This window comes from Solea solea, chromosome 13, assembly GCF_958295425.1.
Source record: "Solea solea chromosome 13, fSolSol10.1, whole genome shotgun sequence".
Classification (NCBI taxonomy): Eukaryota; Metazoa; Chordata; class Actinopteri; order Pleuronectiformes; family Soleidae; genus Solea; species Solea solea.
Window position 1 is genome coordinate 20,422,912 of NC_081146.1, and position 22,452 is coordinate 20,445,363.

General features: G+C 38.9%; 1 protein-coding gene across 2 annotated transcripts in view; it reads right to left on the minus strand.

Annotated features, from left to right (window-relative positions):
• grik2 (glutamate receptor, ionotropic, kainate 2) overlaps nucleotides 1-22,452 on the minus strand; it is a 184,411-nt gene that overhangs the window by 96,656 nt on the left and 65,303 nt on the right. For both annotated transcript variants that reach the window (XM_058648894.1, XM_058648895.1), the window contains exons 5-7: nucleotides 9,224-9,405; nucleotides 4,563-4,616; nucleotides 1,486-1,659 (exon numbers count right to left, since the gene is read on the minus strand). In XM_058648894.1, the coding sequence (XP_058504877.1) occupies nucleotides 1,486-1,659; nucleotides 4,563-4,616; nucleotides 9,224-9,405 (410 nt within the window). The remainder of the gene's footprint in view (nucleotides 1-1,485; nucleotides 1,660-4,562; nucleotides 4,617-9,223; nucleotides 9,406-22,452) is intronic.

Sequence of the window (22,452 nt, forward strand, 5' to 3'; positions counted from 1 at the left end):
TATTATGTCAAGAACAATGCTTTATAACGTACACAGTAAATGAGAATGACTTCAAGAGTTATGTTTTTTGTCAGGCTGTCAAGTTGGTCAGCTTTGAGAGTGCCCAAAATGTGCCAAGAAATGCATATTACTGTTTTAAGGAGTTTTAAAGGCAGTCAAACTTCCAACTGCACATATAACGTACTAAATAATATGCAACTGCTCCATTTCTATATGCACCTATCTTCCTTATGTCAACTCAATTCAATGAGGGTGCACCACTGCTGCATCACATTCCTGTAATGGTTTCAATGTCCACTAAGTGTTTCATAGGCAGAATATAAAATGCTCCATTTACAACTTCATTAAAAAGTGTTTTGTGTGCCCTAATTGCAAGTTGATAGAGCTTGACCACATAAAACTAGAAGATTAATTGAGGACAGATTGTGATCCGGTCAGCCAAACCAGCTCCACAGTTGGCCAGGGACACATTTTGACAACGTTTAACACAAATACAGTACATATGTAGTTACATGGTCAACAACTGTGTGGGCGGAAGTAATAATAATAACCACATGTGATCATTCCCAACCGGCAAAAGTACCAGAATCAAAGCACTCCAGCAGAACTTTAGCCAGTAAACACAAAGCAGTCCTTGTTTCCTTATTTTATTCAAGACACCTGTGGATGGAGACCTGCTGTAACACAACGATGATGAGAAAGCAGCTGGACAGAGTGACGAAGATATTACTAGATATTAGGAGTAAATAGAATCAAGTTTCAAGCTGTGTGTAGCCTCATTGTCAAGTTTATATGAAACCTCTTGATGATTCGCAGACACATTGAACATGTTTGCAGATCATTCATAATCCATGCAGTGACAGATACTGTGTGCTTGCTCTTCAGTGTGATCACTTCACAACATCACAATATCCTTTTTTTTTCTTATCTGTATTTTCTAATAAGCAGACGGCAAACCACGCCATTCATTCTCCTTAATAGATATTCTCCAAAAAAAAGTGACAGAAACAAACATGGCTTTCTGAGACATATGAAAGGAGAAAGTCAGTAACAACTGCAACTGATACAGCTATTTATGAACATTCTCAGGGAATTGCACATGTCAGTGATTCACGCTGCATCTGCATAAATACATCATATACTGATAAAAAGGAGCTGTGTGTGAGCCATCACAGAGCCACTCCACTAGCATGCTTGATGATCAAAAGGAAAATTGTGTTTGTTGAAAAGCTGCGAGCAACAGTTCCCATTACTCTGAGTAAAAAAAATAATTCTGACATGGGAAAACTCATGAAAATGAATAAACACATAAAGCACACTGGGTAAATATAGGAATTCCATTCTCAACTGGTTAATTTTTGATAAGTTGGGTGTCAACAGAAAGTACACCAGAACTAAGAGAATGAGCACCACTTGCTGTTGTATGCATGTACAACACATTAGTAGCTGCAGATCAACTTTAACATATTCATTTAAGAGACTCACGGTCATGAAGCCGTCCAGTAGACCAGAGTCAGGTTTTGGTGGCGCTTGCAGTCGCTCCATGGACCATTTCTCAATGATGGAGGCCACCTGGCTGTTCTCCGTGTTGAGGATCCGGAATCCTGTCATGTTCACACCACTGTATCGGTAAGGCTCCACATCAAGTGCAAACAGATCCTACAGGGAAAGAGCACACTTTAGGACAGCAGAGGACAGACAGATTCGAATTATTGAGGAAAAACAGACAAAGCACAGAGTGTGAATATGTTGACCCTTGCAAATCTCTGGCCCTAAAATATGATTTTGGACAGGTCAACACCAGGGTGATCACAGTAAAACTGCATCAGCCAGGACTGACACACTGGGTCACTGATCAAACCTTCCATACTGCAACAGAAAAGCCAGACCCAGATACACTAGGCGAACAGTAAAGAGAAATCTGGCAGGAAATGGGTTGCCATATGTGGCCTCAGTATGTCTGGGATGTTCACTCTAGGAGAATTAGGCTGTCAGCACTGGACTCTGTCTGACAAACACAACAGTGAGAAGTGACAAACACCCCTTTGCCTGCTCTTACCTTCTGTGTCTTACTTGTGTTTGCATTTCACTTTTCATCATCCTAAAAATATCAAAGGGATTTTTAATTATATCACATGGATTGTGCTGTGCTCAAATGGCTGCAGGGAGGAAATGTCTTCATTTAAATGTCTCATTTCAGATTTAAAATGAACCCCTTTAATCATTGTGATGAAAAGCATTGAGTTGAGAACCTGCAGAATCGTATCTTCATACTAGCTTTGACATTAGAGCAAAGAACAGATAGAAAGAGACAGAACAACATAAGCAGCCTCTTATGAGTTTGAATTGAGAGAAATCTTTGACCTGGAACATGGACTATTTAATGAGGCCGACCGCTTCTCTCTGAGCCTACGAGCTTAGTTCAGCTGCTCAATCACGCACCTTACATGTTCTCCCACCCACGCTACGCGTCACAACAGACTTTTGAACGAAAAGAAGAAAAATTAAAATGTCGCTGTTATTTTCCGAAATAAAATATGTACTTTTAATCCGATACATTTCCCTTAACCATCTTCGTTACTCGTTACTACAAAATAAAAGTTGAGCTGGTGACGTAATGCCTGTTTGTTGTCGCTAGTTTTTAGCGGCGCCAGCTGTTAGCCGCAGATTTCGGCTCCAAGTGGACTTAAAACACACCAGCGGCTCGTTGTTTACCGTGTCCGACACCGAGGCTCTGGTCTCCGGGTGTTTGGTCGCCTGGCTCTGGGTTTCTGTTGTACACTCCGGACGCTGGGTTTCAGCTCTCAGCTGATAGCTGAGCGGCTAACCGGTGAGCTAGCGAGCTCATGCAGATAAACAGTCTGAATTAAAACACAGTGTGACGTCCAGAAGCTCCACAGACTCCAAAGGTTCCAACAAGTTTCAAAAAATACAAGCAGACACAGGGAATTGTCACTTTCATGACAGAAGGTTAATTTTAATATTGTTTTAAGTTGTTCGTCTGTACCTATTATTATGCTTTTATTGTTAAGAAGCCACAATAAATGTCATATTCAAAATTGTAATTGCTCACTTTGTTTAAATACTTTTACTTCTAATACTTAGAAGTGTAGGTTATTACTATAGATTTTATTTTATAACACTTTACATGTTTCAAACAGGCAACACTATTGTTTATATCTGTTATATGCACAGCTGTGCTTTGTTGAGCAAAAAGCAAAACTAAACCTAAATAAATGGTTGATGGTGATAAGTTAAAAGTACACACTTTACCGTTTTGTTCAAAATATCGTTATTATATCGCATGTCGCCATTCGAACAAAAAATATCGAGATATGAGTTTTGGTCCATATCGCCCAACCCTACACGGAGCTCAGCATAATGCTCACCAGTGTGTATATACGTAGTTTACATGGATTTCTTTGCACTTATTGTTTCAGACAGCGACACCCACATATTTCACATTAAGATAAATAAAAAAATAGTAACAGTTTCATCTCTCATCTCACCAAATAAATACTGATTTGTTTGGGATTATGCCATGTGGTCAGCCGACAATAAAACCATTACCACCAAGAAGGGAAGAAGGTAGAGGGATACTAATGCATAGGAAAATGAGGAGAAGGAGGAGACAGATAATGATAGTGAAGGAAAAAAATAACTACTGATGTACTTTGAAACCTTGAAACCATATCCCAAGAGTGCAATCTCTCATTCCAGTGAAAGTTGCTGATTCAGCACTTGAGAGACTTGGAGCTCCACAATCTGCAAAGCAATGGTCGCATGACTGACGTAGAGAGCTGGAAACAGTATATTAAATAAAAATCTTTGTAGTGACAGGCAGGGTTTGAACCTGCTGGTCTGGTGGGGTGTGCATGTTCTCGACATGCCTTTGTGTGTTTCCTCTACTGTTCAAAAGCATTGGTTAGGATGACTGGTAAGTCTAATATCTTTATATACATGACTGACTGAATGTTAGTGGTGGTTTGTCTCCATATTGTAAGTGACTGACTACTCTCTAATCTCTTGACAAATGTCAGCAGAGATTGAATCATGTGCCTTCATGATCTTTATGGATAAGTAGCCATAGCTTGTGGATGGATGGTTGGATGTAAGTATGTAACCAGGACCAGAGTTGGCCACTACAAAGTGGAAGAAATTTGACGCAATAAAAGATATCCACCTCTTAAAACATCAGCAGAGGACTTAATGTGAAGAAGATGACAGGAGGAGGAAGACAGTCTGAACAAGGGCAAAAGAGGATGAATTAGAAAATAGGGCACAAAAATAGTAAGAAGGGAGATTAAAAAGGAGGACGAGACAGCAAAAAATGAAAAAGTTGTTTTGATGCTATGAAGGATTATGCTATTATTTTATTCCTGTGGAAACACATTGAAGGAGACATAAGAAATGACCCAAAGAAATAAATATAACACTGACAACTCAGAAAATTAGGATTGAAGAGAAGTGTTATTCCATTTTTGGCCACACAATATGGGCAAGATATGGGAATTTGAGTGAAACCTAATAACAAAATGACAGTGGCCTCTTTTTCTACTTACCAGTGTGGTGAAGATGTAGTGATAGTACTCTGTCATCATTCCCATGGCAAGAGCCTAAGAACAAAAGTGACAGAAAGAGACAGTGATTAGGATATGGAGAGACATGTAAAAGTTAACACAGAAAGAGCTGTATCAATTTGTCACATTACACTTTTGTATCTGTTGGCTGTAAAACTACAGTCAGACCTGCAGTAAGTCCCAAACAACCAAGAGGCCCATTAGCACTGCCTGTCGAAAAGTGCATGCAAAATACACTTAGCTCACATTCAAAATGAAAATGATATTGTAGAACAAAGTAGAAATAGTACCATTGCAACATCAACATAAGATATGGATCCACATATGGGGCACAATATGAATGGATGGACAATTGTTAAACGCAATGCACTAAAATATGTTCAACAAAAGACTGTCTATGTTTAAATAGTCTCAATATCAACATCAGAACTAAACCCTGGCAGAGAAGAGATTCTTAATAAATAAAGGAACTGCGTTCTGCTACTGCAGCTCCATTTTTCTATTTTATGTTGATGAAGTGAATTTAATTTCACATGAATATCTGGGTTCTGCCTTGTTGGTGCCCAGACTGAGTCAGACTTTTGTCATCTGCCTGAAATTGTGGCTCATCTTCCTAAGCAAGTCAAATAGGTTTGCTGAAAAAGAACATGTACTCCTTCACACCGTTTTCAGGGTAATGCATTTTCTAAAAATACATCTTTGAGATTAGTTTCTAAAGTACAATCACCTTCCTCGCTATTACTCTATTATGATTCACTCTGTGTGCATGAGAGCTAGAGACACACCAATCCATTTCAGCTATATAGTGTTGTCGTGGCTGCCTGCCATGCCCAGACTAAAACAATATGAATCACAGATTAGGATGGTGTGCAGAGGACAATTAAATAGGCAGGATGTGATAATAACTGGCATCAGGTGGAAAAGCCTTCAAAGAGTCTACAGCCTTTCATCTGAGGACCAGCACGACCAATGGCGGCTGAAGTAGTACCGTTTCCTGGAACTTGTGATTACACATGAGAGTGGTTTCTGAGGTTTCCATTTTTGGAAAAAAAGAAAACACACACCATTCAGTTGTGATGTCTGGTGTTGACATTTGGCAGTGCTCCAAGAGCCATTACTAAACCTGTATCATTACCCAGACCTACACCAATTGTGCCCATTCATAGATAGGCATATGCAGAGTGCTAGTATCTATCAATCTTTGATGGAACCGGTTCAGGAGTTATCCTGGTAACTGTTGTCAGAAAGGCAACACCCCTGAAAAACTCCTCGCCAGAAGAAATACCTATTTATCAACATGGCACTTGCTGATATTTATGGTTGCACACAACTGGTATTTGAGCGTTAAAGCATGAATTGGATCCAAGTTTCTATGATACATGTCCAAGAACAAATAAAACTTCAATTGCAAAGTAAAAGTCTGGCAACACGTGAGCAATCATGCCTTTCGATACATACTGATTTGTATTGAATTTTTAACCTTTGATCACTGCAAGTATAAACAACAAAACTATTTCATTGCAGTTGCTACCAGAGCAGTTTTCCCCTGCTGGTATTTGTATAACCAATGTTGAAATAATGCCTGTAGAGAAACAGAAGTCAAATCAATATCAATCTTCTCACTGGATGCTATTATTGTCCCCTGTGTTGTCTCTTCACTGTTTGTATGGATAAAGCTTTGATGACAGCTGTTGAAAAGCAGAGGAAGTCTGACTTATTGGTGTGTCACATCAGGAGAATATCTGGGCAGGACAGTTAAGTTTTTCATTACCTCCCATTAGAAGGGATTCTCTCTGACATGAATAATGAAAGGACTCATTGACCCTCCACGGCAAGCTACCGTTTGGGCACTGATTTAAAAACCCTGGGAGAGTGACAGTATGTCACTTTAATATTTGATAAATACGACAAGCTGGTGAAAAAGGAAGGCTTGCTAATTCAATTACCCAGTGCGAAATATCATCATTTAAAAAAAATATTAAATAAATCTTTGCTTGCATGATGAAGACATTGTCTATAGAACTGAGAAAACGGCAGGTCGAGTTCAGTCTGAAGGTCATGTTTCTGTGCCATTTAAAATACCGCTGGAAACAATCTAACGTGTAATGGGTCAATGATTCTAATTTTTTTGTGTAAATGGGTATGGAATTGTGAAAGGGAAAAGCAGAAAAGCACTATGGAAGATAGTGTAGTATAGACAATTACTATAAAGTAAGACCATTATGTTTAAAGTAGTGAACCTTTGAGCGTTGATTTATTTTATCAAGAGGAAAATTCTACAAAATAGTAGCTTTACTGATAATTGCCGAGGCTAGTTTGAAAAAACACCATCAAGTCAATCACACATTCACTCTGTTCCTCAAAGTACTGACTCCCTGTTATTTTAATGCACGTAAATGTGCCCTTATCAAAGAATGACAAGCTTCTGAATTTCATGGCCTTGTCACGTGGAAAGGGAGGTATATTAGAGGAGAGTAAAGTGAAACTGACAGGAACACATTATGACTACGGCATTCCTTATTCAACTAAATTACATAATTAAGACATGGTAACACAAAAATGTGTTTGTTGCCTTGAGATAATGGGATGATTGAGGAGTGATTTAGACGTAATTGTGAGTGTGTGTGTTGTCAGTAGCCTGCGTGTGTTAGTGCATGTGAGACACCTCTCATTAATAAAGTCCAAACTGGCCACTTGTTGACTGCTACACAAAATGAGCACAGAGGCAAAAATATTACATTTTATCATAAGCATGAATAAAACAAATATGCTGTTTATTTAGAATAGCATAAATGGTACACACTGTATACCAGATTAATTTACAAGAAATTATCCTTTGAATATATGTTCAGAATGTGTAATCACTCCACTAATCCAGTCACCACTAAATGTGATCGCGTTATCGTTAAAAGTGTTTCTCACTCTTGTGTTGATGCGTAAAATGCCACAGAACTCGACACTCAATATGTTGTCTGAACTGAGTCATCATGTGAAAGAGCTAGCCCACAATAAAGAACCGATATTATTACTATATGGGCAGTACTATTCCAAATGTCACCGTGTTTGATGTTGCTCTTTCGGATAATTTGTGTGTATCCTTACATTTATTACAGCAATAAAGCAATGTTAGATAGGAAAATAGTTCCAGAGATCATTGTGTGACTGCATCAAACCACTCAGTGTCTGGATGAAGCAAACTTTTCTCCCAGCGACACGGACGTGAGATGACAATTGTTTCTGGTGCAAAGAAAGACTGCCAGAAAGCAATCTCTCATTTCAACTCATTGTTACTCATAACTAATAGCCCTGTCACAGACACAGGCATTATCACATAGGACACTTCATCTAAAAATCTCGCAAGAAAGAGATGAATATCATCCAAAGAAGAACGAGTAGTAAACTACCCTTTTTATTTCAGGGGATTTCATTTTTGCTTTGATGTGTTGATAGGAATTTTAAAAGAAGCTCTTTGACAACTGCAATTTATTTAAAATACTGTTGCCAGGCTCCTGACAGAAACCAGAACATTTGATAATTTTTTGATCACTGTCCATAAATTCATTGTGCAGCTCAGTGTCTGGTGTGGATGGGGCTCAGTAGGTAGAGTAGGGTAGGCTGTCCCCTAACCCAGTGTTTCCCAACCCTGGTCCTCAGGAACCTGTCCTCCAATGAAACGTACATATAGGTCGTATGCAGGAATTACGACCTATGTCTACGATTTCAAAACCAGCGCCCCTAGCGGTTGTATACATCACAGCAACCTGGTACCTTGGAAGTGGTATCTAGTAGCTCCGCTGAGGTCTCCACTGGCACTGCGCTCGAGTGTGGTCGACAAGGGTTCGACTCCCTAACTATACTACCTTTTTATTATGTTTTTTAATTTTTACTGCCTAACCCTGTCTTTTTTGCCCTAACCTCAGTAACACCTGCGCATATTTGAGTTGAAAAATACTGTACCAGTGTAGTAAAAACATTACGTTTTAGGTCGCATTCAGGGGTTGGAAAAAACGACCCATAGTTACGTTTCAGATGGAGGACATGTTGTCCTCAGGGAACACTGCTCAAACACACCTGATTCAAATGGTCAGCTCGTCACCAAGCTCTGCAGAAGCCTGATAACAAGCTGTTCATCTGAATCAGGTGTGTTGGAGCAGGGCCACATCTAAAACATGCAGGGCAGTGTTCCCTGGGGACCAGGGCTGGGAAACACTGCCCTAACCAGAAGATCATACATGTACTCTCAAAAAAATATCAAGAAAGAACAGCACATGTGCTCTATAAGAGGCAGAGCACAAAGGGACGGGGTGATGTTTGAGTTCAGTATCAGGCTCGAGTTGGGTTCAGACAGAACCACGTCACCAAAGCCACATTCAAGTATCAAGTCGAGTATAATAGCTAAAAACCCTACACAGTCAGTGGCAGCCATGTAATGTTACTAGGATCATGTGTCAATTAGAAAACTACAAGCTCGCAGTTGTTCACATTTACATACTTAATGCATGCACCTCATCAACATCATCTGAAAACCTGTCTGCTCAGACCATCGTGACTACTCTGTGTTCTAGGCTGTGATAAATCATGGGTTTATAGAGCTCTCAAACACACACAAACACACACACACACACACACACACACACACACACCTGCTTTAGGATCCCAGCTGCCATTTCGTGGCCACAGTCAAAGATAATGTGGAACTCCTTCCCCCTCTTCATCTCCTTTAAAAGCGGCTTGGCATCCTTGGACTCTGCAGGCAGCTGTCGGATCTTTAGCCGGATGTTGTACCGGGATGGAGCCTTTATAAGTTCTTGCAGTCGAATCAGACCTGCGGGGAAAATTCACAAAAAGAAAAAAACGTTGTTTTTTTTGTTCCGTTTTCCCTGATGAGTCATTGCTTTTAAGAAGAATTAGCCCAGCTGCTCCCATGAGGGCAATGCATTTCAACAAAACAAATTCCAAAATAAACTGTACATCTCTCCTCTGAAGCTGAGGTAACAAGTTCTTAATGTCTGTCGCAGTGTTGCTCGGAATTAGAGCAAGGATAAGAAAGCTGCAGGGCTACTGTATATTTTAGTTCCGAGTTTATTTTTAATGAAATCCGTTTCTCCTCAGCCTTCTCAGACAATGCTGTATCCCTAACACAGTCTTTTCATTTCTTCCTTCCAAATCATTTTCGTATGTCCTTTTGTCCTTCTGGCATTACCCACAATGCACCAAAGTAGCCTCCATTACCTCAGTATCAGACTTTGATCTGACAATACGAATGGTATTACAAACAAAACAAAACAAAGAAATGAGGTCAATACTGCCCATTACCTGACATTCATCATTCATCATGGATGACATTGATTCTGTGTTCACTATTGATCCCACTCTTTCTCCATATGCTGCTCACCGTTGTGTTTAGGATATGTGTGAAGTCAACCTTTGCTTGACAAATTGATGGAGACTTCAAGTGAAGCAAGAACATCTTAATTTTGACAGATAAGCTTCCACCGTGACATCCAACACATATTTCTCCCCTCAGTGGCTGATCAATCACTTTTGTGTTGGAGCTGAAAAATATGTAAATGTCAAAGATATCAGCCGAGCTAGACACTTATGTCGGATGGATTTTGTGCCCTGTGCATTTTTTTTCCCTTGACGCAAGCTTTTTTATTTGAAATTAATGTTATTTCACAAAATACCCCATGCTTTGTGTGCGCTTGATAAATGAACATTTTCTCCTTTTCTAGTTTGTTACAATACAGTGACTGTGCATCAGTTTAATGAATGTTTTGCATACGGCTTCCTCAATTTGACACTGTCTGCTGTCTGACTAAAACAACAGCATTTATTTCCGGATGTTTGATGGACTCAACAGAACATAATATGTTTACATGTCATAACTGACACTGCAATTGTGAAAGAAGAGGTAACACTGCAAGAATATTGTGGATAGGTAAACAGACTGAGTATGTAACATGATGTTTTTCTTATCCTTGACCAAAAAGTTTCAAAACAATGTACACAGGGGGTTCTACTCTTGGATTTTTGTGTTTTCTTGGGGTTGAATGTGTCTGATACCCCAGCCCAGTAAAACTGGTTCAAAACAGCCACTGATCTATAAGCAGTAATTGCAAGCGCACAGGCAGGGTATGTGGAAGTAGGCAGGTTGTTTACTTACAAATTAGATGATTGGTCATGCATGCGTCTCACAGTATTGTGTATACAAATACTATATAAATATCATATACCATATACAAATACCATATAAAACAAGAAAGAAGATGAGAAATACATGACTAAGAAATAGATGACTAAGCCTAGCTTTGAATATTATGGCCCGATTCTCAGTCACTCTTGAATTACAACATGATTTTAAAAATAATCATGGTCAGTATATGAGTACAATCACACAGATGTGTAGTTCTTGGATGTCCTTTTTTAGTTAAAACTTGTTAAGTAAAGGTGTTGAATGAAAATGTTTCAGTCCAGTTTTGTATCTGTGTTTCTTTGAACCACCTAATATTTTGACTCACTAAAGATACTTCAACAGGAATTGCCATATAGTCTGCATTTTCCTTCCTTTTTGAAGTCAACAACAAAGTTTTTGGCGGTGTCATTTAAGGTGGTGAAACGTTTTAAAATACTCTAGACAACCTGCCAACACAGATGGTGGCATGGTTTGTCAGATTGCAGGGGCCTGCAAATGCAGCATTATTTATACTAAATAAATACAGCTACAAAGTATAATGTTAACAACAACTAAAATAAGAATAAAACATTAGAATCCGTTGGAATTTTCTGGGTAGCTATTCACCAGCTCCAATGTCAAGCTGCAGTCTCCTCGACGAAAAAATAAGGCAAATTCCCTTATTTTTGCTTTAATGTTTTCAAAATAGATGATTAATAGCTTTATATTCCGACAACTCCAAGGGATGCAGAGGGTTTGATCAACGACATGGGTCTTTCAGTCTCAAGGGTCTGGCAGTAAATCTTGACAAACTTTTGTGTTCCATAAATCTTTGGAATCTAACTACTTTTCTGGTGGCAATAATAAAAAAATGTATTCCTCCTCCCACCACCATGTGCATGATTGAGGGAAAAAGGAGGGAGGCGAATGCTGAAAGCAGTAATTACAGAATGTCCATAATCTGGCTAAATTGGCTTTAAAAGTACATTACGGTATATTTACTCTAATGTATTCAAAAAAGTACGACTTCCAATTTTGTAATTTTGCTAATGACTAATTAGTTTGAAAAACGAATTCATGCTGACTGGACCAGATGCTATTTTAAATACTGGCCAAGAACAAGTCCTTCCATCTACAAACAGATACATCAGTGTAAAGCAGCACAGCAGTCTCCTGTGTCTCTGCCCACAGTCCACCATCCCCAGCTGTTTGGCCCATGGCATTATTTGTTTACTTCCTGCTTCCAGATGAGTGAACTGCACTGTGGGAAACCGGGCTGCAGCAAGTCACTAGTGTTCATTAAATCAAACACTCTGTTGCACATTGATGATGATATCCCCAAAGTGTTGACCTGTGAGACACTGCAGTGCTACATTAACCATTGTATGACAAAGTGACTCCTGGGCTGCGGTTCACAGCATTTTAGCAGGACAGAGAGACACTATTCACACTATTATTAACGCTCCAGTGGTGTGATGTTGTCTCAGCATGGATATCGAAGGGACAGCTGTACTAAATCTGTTAATGAACATGTTAAATGTCCGTTAATAAATGTTAATTGAAAGGTGAGGAAATTGAATTGTTTTAAAATTGACTGCTGGCTTAAGGATTATCTGGATTTGGTATCCATGGAACAAGCAGTATCAGGATCTCAATCTTTCAGGTCCAATCACTTTGAGCTTTAAAGCAAAACCCCCTTATAACATAAGAGATGGGCATATACTGTGGCACTGTCTAAAAGACAGGAGGCAGAGCTGGACGTGACAGAGCTAAAGATGCTGAGATTTTTATTGGGAGGGACCAGGATGGACAGGATCAGAAATAAACATATTTTGAGGGATAGCTCAGGTTGGTTGAACAACATGGAAATACAGTAAGAAAGCATATAGGTTGAGATGGTTTGGCCAAGTACAGAGGAGGAATAGAGACTATAGACCCTTTCTAGAGCTACAACACAGAGCTACCCAGAGCTACCCAATCTTTTATGTAAGCTGGGTCAGGCAGACTATTTCCGTCGGCTAATACTAATTTATTTAGGTATTGTTCATGGTCTGGCAATGAAAGAACATTTTCAGAATTATTCGGTGGAGGACCGTGGACATACATGCTCTTCACTTACCTGTTGTTGTGACGTTTTCTGACCCCAAACTGTGCACGCATTCTCGCTAGGCTTGGAATGTTTGTATACAAAAATTTTTTTATATTGGACAAAGGATGTTGAGGCAGGAGGAAAAGAGGAAGTTTAACATAGTTACACTAACTTTGCTTTACTTTTTAATTTGTTTCTATGTTTTGTCACTAAGTCTCTTGTCACTTCAGATCCTGCCTTTCCTCCATACCATGCAATTAACTAATTTCCCGCACCTGGTTTTCCCCGCCCATCTCCTCACCTGCAGTCCATTTGCTCATTAGTCCCTCTGTGTATCATTCGACCCATGCCAGATTGTCTTGTGTTTGTTTTTCTGCCAAGCGCTCCAGTATTTTCTAGTTTGCCTTCATGTTCTGACCCTGTCTGGACTTTGGATTCCTGCCTGCACGTTTTGTTTGCCTGATTTTTGACTGATTTCCTGGTTTTGACTCTGCCTGTTTACTTGGAAGTAAACTGCCTTTTCCTGCACAAACTTGCCTGCCTCGATGTCGTGCTTTTGGGTTCTCCCTTGCCAGTTCCAGCGATCATGATAGGAAGACCACAGAAAAAGTGAAGGAGGACAAGGGGGCAGTTAGTGTAACAGAGGAGGACACAAGGGATAGGACAAGATGGAGTCGGATGATCGTCTCTGGCGACCCCTAAAGGGAGAAGCCGAAAGAAGTAGACTCCTGAGTCACCTCACATCACCTCTGTTTTATGACCAGTGTCTGCAGAATGTACCCTACATAAGCTGCATACCTGTGCTGCAATACATATCCAGATCCTTAGGTGGCAGTAGTCTGTGTTCTAGAAAAGTCGAATGCCGAATCAAGCGAACAAAAATGTGAAAAACTTCCTGTTTCCGTAGCTGTTGCTTGTTTGGCTTTGTCACTTTTGTCTTTCTTATTTTGCAATTTGTTCAGCTGACAGCAGATCAAAGTGATTTCTCTATCGCCGACAGGCAACAGCCACAGCGCTGCTGATTCAGTATGCTGAATTGACCAAAAAGCTGCAGAAGGTCCGCGGACGCCGGGTAATTGGTTATTGGAAATTCAAACGGTGTACTTGGACTAGTGTAATTTCATTCATTCCATCACAGAGAAAACCTTTGGGGCAGGTGTAATATAAAGACGTTTGACTGGTAGTGAGTACAGAAGTCCTTAAGGAGGCCTTATAAGGTGCTAATATTTCCATTTTAAGTCAGACGGGCTACACAACAATAACTTGATTGATTTGATCTGATGTGATTTGAGCCCACATAGACTCAAAAGACACACCGATAAAAATACAGCAAGTCATAAGAATATAAAGCAATTGTGTACTTGGATAATTGAATATTAGTATTAGTGTTTTTTTTGGTGGATAGTGCAGAGCTGCTCCAGTGCAGTCCTACTATTAAAATATTAAACTGAAAATCAACATCATGCAAAATTATTTTCCAGTGTTGTTTTGTTGGCCCAGCTTGTGTTACACTACAATATCTGACCTTTGGTCCAATCGTAATTAAAACAGCTGCAAGAAGCCTTTTGTAAATCCCGTATTAACGCATGTGAAAACATGTTTCAGAGTACACCTGCTGAGACGACTAATGCTGTTGTTCTTCCTGTGGGACCAGTCTCAGTCACCCAACACCTCTGAAAATTCACATCTCTTCTTGATTTATCCTCACACAAACAAAAACCATCAACCAACCAAAAATATCGATGAGGCATAATGTGCAAGAAATATGCCTCGGTTGGATGTTATTTTTTTACTTTCAGCTTATTACTGTAGATTAATGATTAACATATGGTTTATTTACTGGCTTTTTTCTGAGTTTCAATCAGTGAAAATGTGTTTACTAGTTGCAAAGATGCATTTGTGTAATAACAGCTTATTATGCTTATTGAATAAATGTGTTCAACTTCATAATTTCATCTAAAATATCAGTTGTGGCCTTTTTTTTAACAAACAATGTTATTCATTCATTGTGCATTTGCAATATGCTGATGCATCATTTGACTCTGCTCTTATATACTCATATGAAATATTTGTTACATACCTCTATATTGCCAATCTAAAGTGTTTGTTTGGTAAGTGACATGGATCTTCCAGTGTCAGGGGTCTGACAGTAAATCCAAGAGAATTTCTTTGTGAAAACAAAATGTTTTCCAATCTGGAGCCGGTACTCGTGTGATTCTCTCTGCTTGTCGGATTGAGCTGTTTGTTGGTAAATAAATGGGCATTTTTCTGAATTTGGAGTGGCACATGGCTCTTCCTTGAAACTTTCAAAAATTCAACTACATGGCATCTTGTTGGAAATGACAGGTGGACTCACACATGGATGGACCCCACATGCTAAATCATTTCCATGATGTCATTGGATGGACCACCATGTCTGACAAACTGCAAATGTGTCCAAATACAAGCAGGCATCTCCGAACATAGCACACACCTTATGAGTAGTGTGAATTTCATCTGGTTTATAATTTATACGTGTAAAAGTGTGTCTGACACGAGTCCAAGCTCATACGGTTGATGTTTTTTAAAGCTGTCTGAGGAGAAAATCTGCCTCTGCTGCTGGAGCAGCAATCTGTTTTTACGGTTAGTTAGATTACATCGATAAAAGCAGCACATCTGACTGCTACACTCGCTCATCATAAACACCTGTCAGAGCAACTCTCCTGACTCTTCCTTTCACTCCTAAAGACGTCTCTCCTTCCATTCTGCACAGATGTCAGCGCTGATCAGTATTGACGGTGCTTAATGTGCAGTGACTGTTCCAGGATCCATATTTAACTCTGCATGAATTTTTCATTTCCTCTAAGCGTTTATTACGGGAGTCTCCTGAGCGTAAAACAGTTCACAGTTCGCCTGTGATAAATATCCATGCGTGGGAATGGACCCTCAAGTTTCTCCTTTCCAAATCTCTCTTGAGATCTCACTGGCGACAAGGAAGTAAAGTTCCTTTTACAGGGCTGTTCAATCATTATCACCCACATGGACTTTTAAGCGATTTCCCCAGATGGCTAATACACAGTGTTGCATGATGGGAGTGACTGTTGATGAGTCACTGAGCTGCACACTCCTGGGGTTAAGGTTAATGTGATCCTTGCCACATCAGCTGGCTTATTTATGTTCATTTAAATGGGTGGAAGACGTTAGAGGAGGATTAAAGCAGGCCTGCAGTCAAAGGTTCTAATAGCTGCTGAGGATAGAGGCCGAACATGCACGCTGCGGCTCCCTCACTATGAATAAACCTGCAGATGTAAATGTGGGCCAGTCACAGCAGTGGAAATTTTCTTTGCTGTGCATCATACTTCTTCTGGCTTTAAATCACTTGTGCTAAAATAAAAGAAAGCCCATTCCTTGAAACACCACTGTGCTTTTCTACAATTAACTCTGACTTTAACGTATATACTCATGGTATACTGGGAATAAAAAAGTTCTTCCTCTGCCACAAAATGAGTTCAAAGTAATTAGTTTAGGGAATGAGAGAAAGTATCTTCAGTTTCTAAGTAAGAAATCAAATGTGTGTGAACAAGGGTGGAGCACAAAAAAGGCACACTTGGCAGTCTCAGTGGGCCCCCTTCTATTCATACATACATTCCCTCACATTGATTAATTGAAGCAAATGAATATATACAGTACATCTGCAGCAGTAATAGGTTTCACCTAGACCAAGAAAACACCACTTTTCAAACTAGAGTGTGCAGGATCATGAGAAAATATTTCATTGTTCAGTGTCAATCCAAGGTTGTTAGATACTAACACTTTGGGATGGAGGCTATCGGTGCTGAGCTCTTTCCATTGTTGAGGCTGCTTTGCAGTGTAGGCAGTTGTTACCAATGCTGGAATCGTATCAAAATAATATGCACAGGTTCTAAGTGTAACAGCCAAGTGCAGTGCAATCTCTCTCTCTCACTCAGAACTCTGATAATATCCAGTATCCTTGTGCACAGCATGTGTGCCGGGCAAATTACTAAAAGAGCATTTGGCATCTGCCAACACACATGACTGTGACCTGCACCATGGTTCACAAAAACATAGCCATTTGTTTGTTGATGAAATCAGTGCAGAGACATCAATGTCACTGGGTGTAAGCAATAGTCAATGATAAATGGCAATGCAAATGTGTTTTTGAGGCACTGTGGCATTAGGGAAAAATAATGCTCAGTGGGAGGACAAAAAACAACAGTGGTCCTATTTGTTAAGAGAAATGAGATGTAATGACTTGACAGATGCCTATTTGGTCCGTATGTAAATGTGTACATAATATTAAACGACACTAATAAAGGGTATTTTTTTTGAGTGGATGTGTGATGGACAATGAAAGGCTCCATAATTCCATAAAATGCTCTTATTCCATTACATTTGTTGTAATGTGATTTTATTGTTCGTGTTTGTGCCAAAAATGTGTCAATGTTTGGTCAATAATAGATGCTGATTTTCAGTTTGTCTATTGATTTCACACCTGCACAACTGGCACAATGTTGTCTCTTGTGATCAAATGCATTCATAATAATAATAATAATAATAATAATAATAATTTAAAAAATAGACAGACTGGTCTATACTTTCAAATTTTCCACTAACAAAAATGTAAGACAATAGCATGGGGTCACAGCACAGCAAGTAAAGCAGCTGCTATTAGCATTCCAGCACTGCAGAAGAGGGATTAGCATGGTGAAAGTGAAGCATCCGTGAGTCTTTCTAAACAGGCTGTTGAGTGGTAGTGGAGCCTATGATGGAAGCAGGACTGCTGGTGCAGAGACACACTGAAACAGAGTTACAGTATGATGGGGTCCTGGGTCTCAATCTGAATGAAATTCCACAGATAGTGTAAAAGCTAATTTAAGCAACTTGGCCTTATTTTTAGATGTGAATCACACTTTCTCAAATAATGTGTGAACAATATAATTTCCTCGGATCATTAGGGACATGTTACTGTCTACTAACAGTAACATTACATTTGCCAGGAATGAATACTCCTCCTAATATCACCCTTACAAGATGTTTGGGAGGAAACACAAAATCATTCAAATGTACATCGTGGGCAGGTAGCATGAGCATTTCCTCTGTGAAACATCCGACTATGACAACAAAACAATGTGGAGCTCATGGAAATCCACAGCATCAAAGCAGAGAGCCATCTGCTGCCACAGTGGAGCGCTAGGAAACGATGGGATTGGGAAATGTGAAGAGCAATATGACCCACAAGTGTGCTTTTACAAAGGAAATTACATGATATACTGTCTGGTGAGCCATAGCTTTAATATTGGTCTTTTAAGGGGAAAATCAATTTTAAGACGTGAAGTTAAAACCCTTAGAGCAGGCCTATGATCTATTTCCGTAAAAAAAAAAAAAACATGGCACAATTGCACCATGCACACAGAAAACACATGACCTTGTTAAAGAAAATAAAGAAATATGCAAAAAAACAAAAAAAAACTGTTCATGTTAGTTCACTCTTCACATGAGAAACAATTGGTTTGATTATTGATCATTCTAAATCCTTTTCTTACTGATCAAATTAATAATTGTTAAGCAACATACCAAATATGGATTTCATTTCAGCATATTAAATGGAAATTAGTAATTGCATGTTTTCTCCTCAGGCCTCTGTGGAGTTATTGAAAACCTGAGCCTATAGACAGGTTCAAACTTGGAGGAAAAATCTACTTAGTCCTAAACTGTCAAGAGCTTTACTTTACTAGAGAGCTTAATTGGACAGAAGAGCACAATAATAGAGGATGGAACAAGAAATCAGTCACAGTGCTTCATGTGGAACCAGCCGTGTCTAACATCCATTTTGGGAGGTGTATCATATGAGCAGTCTCCGGCCTCCGGTCACAAGCTGCCAGTATAATTATAGATGTTGCCAGACATCAACAAAGGCATGGCAATTCGAATTGGAAACCAAACATTTAACGCCACTACACTGGTATCATAAATGCGCACATCACAACACGGATTGTTTGCACAATTGGTTCTAATGATGCTGATAGCAGAGTCTGTAACCTGGCACAAATGCATTTGTAGGTGGTTCGGTGCACATTTATTTAGTGTCTGTGCTACTGTTAAAAAAACGCACTCTGAAAGAAACAAATTGATGTTGTAATACAATAATGTGCCAGTGTTACACATGGATCAAGTTGGAAATACCTGCTGGTTTCAATGAATAAATGAATAAACATATTTGTTTGTTTGTTTTTTTGTTTGCCATTACAAATGGGATAATACTACAAATTAATCAGGCTTTTCATATTTATACTAGTTTTCATTAAATTGATAATAATTAGTATAACCATATAGCTAGTCCCATGACCAAGTGCTAACCACCATTGTGCTGTCCTATCAATGTACATATTTATGAATAAAACATAGATGAGAGTGTATACTGCAAAAGTACTTTTATCAGTGTACAAATACAGTAACTAATAAACAACCATTTATGTCAGAAGATGTATTGTAGATGAACCTCCAAAAGTGCCTGCATTTGGTTTGCTGTGTCAAAGAGTCAAAGAAGAGCTGGTGAAAATGTGGGTGACAATTGTGATGTAGTGAACCAGGCCCTGGATTATCCTGGATTATAGAAAAGCACTCCCAACATTAGTTGGCGCTATTGTCACCCTTACTTATCCATGTGCATTGATCGCTAAGAAAGAGGTACAAAAACGCCCTGTCCACTAATGCATATGGAAACATGTGCTAAAAGGCCATATGAAGTTGTATCCACAGTGTTACGGAGATTATCAGGTGATTATCAGGTGAGGTGAACTATGATGGAACCTCTAGAGTCAGTGATGAGTTCTGATACATATAGTTAGTAAGCCTTGAGATGGTGTGTCCGGGCCAGATGTCTGGCGCCTTGGTATCTAGTGAGGGAACCTTGAAAGGTGCATAGTTTGTGTCTTATGCCAAGTTATGGCCGTTTATATTGAACACCAGGTCTGGTTATAAGAATATGTGTGTAATTAAACTGAAAGTTGGCTGAAGATGAGAATTTTCTCTCACACACAGCACTAATTCTGAACACTGCGGTTAAAAGCTTCTGTCACAGAAAGTCTTACACTGAAACAATAAGTCTACCAGGGAAGGCAGGGATTTTGCCCTTTGAGTTTCAGCTTTTCATTGTTAAACATCCGTGTAAAAATTATAATTTTCACTGACAGGGACCCACGCTTGGTTTGGGCACTTCAGCAATTTAACTGTTGCTTTAACACTACTCCTCCATAAAAATTTAAGGGGGGTTGTGAAACAGATTAAAAAAAGAACAGTCATACTTAAAGCGGTAGAGTTTAACATAGCCTGACCTTTATTCAATATAGTGTGAGTTAAGTTCCAAACATTCAGGGATGTTTTTGTATTGCCTCTGTCAGAGTCTAAAACCAAGGGTGTGCATTAATCAGCTGTTTTCAGCAGTAAAGTGACAGTTGGCTCACTGTGAATCAGTGTTACAATGGTTAAAACAATGGCAAGGTAGATGTGAATGGTAGTGTTGCTAAAGGACTATTATAAGGCACTTTTTATTAATTGAACTAACAAATAATGTAAACAATATTGTTATTATTATGCTATGATTATATTATTATCATATAGGATTGATTTGGATTTGGCTCCTGATACATTGTGACTTCTTCTTGTGCTGCTTCTACCAATTTTAAAACTTATATGCTCCTGCTACTTTGAAAATATTACACCAAAATATAGGGTATATGCAGGTCTATTCTGCACAAGTCACCCACTTAAAAAGCAAGCGGAAAAGTTTGTTCCACATCATGAACATGTCATAAAAAAGTCATGCTTTGGACGAAAAGCGAGTACTACAGAGACCACAGACCACAGACTCTTTCACTTCAATTCCTCCGCCAAGCGCTTATTGCTGATGAAAAAAGCCAGATGTTAGCAGGTGCTCATGAAATTTTGACGAGTGGAAAAAGGGTCTAACATTGTAACATGACCCCTGCCTTGCTCTACACTTTCAGACTGTTGCTTCCAGGCTTGTAATTCCCATTAACATCCCACCAGGACTTAACAAAGACCAGACATGCCCACCCTCTAAATACCAGCTTAGCTTGTCAGACATGGCTCTTAATCATTTCCATGCATCTCTCGAATGACCACTTTGGCATTACACCATGCAGTCATCCATATTACTTGTAGAGGACATGCTGTCAAGCTGACCTTTCATCAAGCACCACAGGCCCTGCCACAATCAGAGAAAAAAAGGTGATGGATTGTAGACTCGTTTGAGGAAAGCATACACAACATAAGCAACTGCATCTCCAGAGAAGTAGGATTATTTCTTTTTTGTCGTCATTAAAATAGAAGAACAATTGTGCCGAAGAATTAAAGATGACGTGAAATGAGTTTCATGAACAGAGTTTTGATTTGTTTGGAGAATAAAATATCCTTTTTTTCTTTATCATGTTATACAGTATATTATAAGACCCATGTGGATGCTCTGGTTCTCAGGGAACGATTCTGACATGCTGTAAGTTCCTTGGGGACCACCACCAGGCAATAGCCCATTTACACTGTTTCACAAGCAATTCAAACCTTACAAACAGAATACCGCATTACTTGATCGAGTACTTCCTTGAAGATTGTGGGGATAGCCCCACTTCCAGATTCTTATGGCAGACTCTTTTGCTGCATATTCACAATTTATTATTTAAGTTAAAGCAATTTATATGTATTTTTCCCAATTTTAATTCTACTAGGCATCAAATCCTAGATCCTAGAGACACTTTTATCCCGGTAAAGAAAAAAAAACAAAAACATGAAAAGCATTGTAATGTAATGACAGAAACCATTTTGGTGATATATGGCTATGTTACGCAAACATTATGTTTTTGTATTTGCTGTTTTTATTACACCCTGCGATGGACTGGTGACCTTTCCGGAGCCACTCAGCCAATGTCAGAAGGAAATGGCTGTAGCTCCCCCATGATCCTCAAATATAATGGAAGGATGTTTTTGTTTGTGTGTGTGTGTGTGTTTGTTTGGGAATAGTCAAGAACCCACATTTGCAGTAGAAATAACAATATCAGGTAAAAATATTATATATAGCATATCAAAATTAGATTTGAATGAAGCCCTTTAAGTGTATTGTCCTGGTCTCTACATCTTAAAACAATCTGCCATGATTATGTATGTATGATGCATTCCATTCTGAAAGTTTTACTTAAAGAGGAGAGAGCTAAATGTGAAAATAACTGTCTCTTGTCCCTCTAACCAACTTGAGATTACTTAGTTCTTTACTTTGCATATGTTTTATTAGGTCTTAAACAAGGACAGACACAGCGTTTTATCACTGTGTATTCTTATTTGTTTATTTTGTTGGCATAAAAACAGAGTATAAATAAAAAGATCTATTCTTTACTTAGAAGAGAGTTGCCAATATTTTTGTTTGTCAAAACAAATCAAACAATTTTCAAGTCATTATATAATATAATAATAAGAATAAGAATAATGCATTTTAAAGTTAACACAATGTGAAAAATAATGCACGCCGTCAAGATGAAAGAGTAAAACAAGAAGAACATGTTAAACCTCACTAAATATGTCACAACATATGTGTTCAC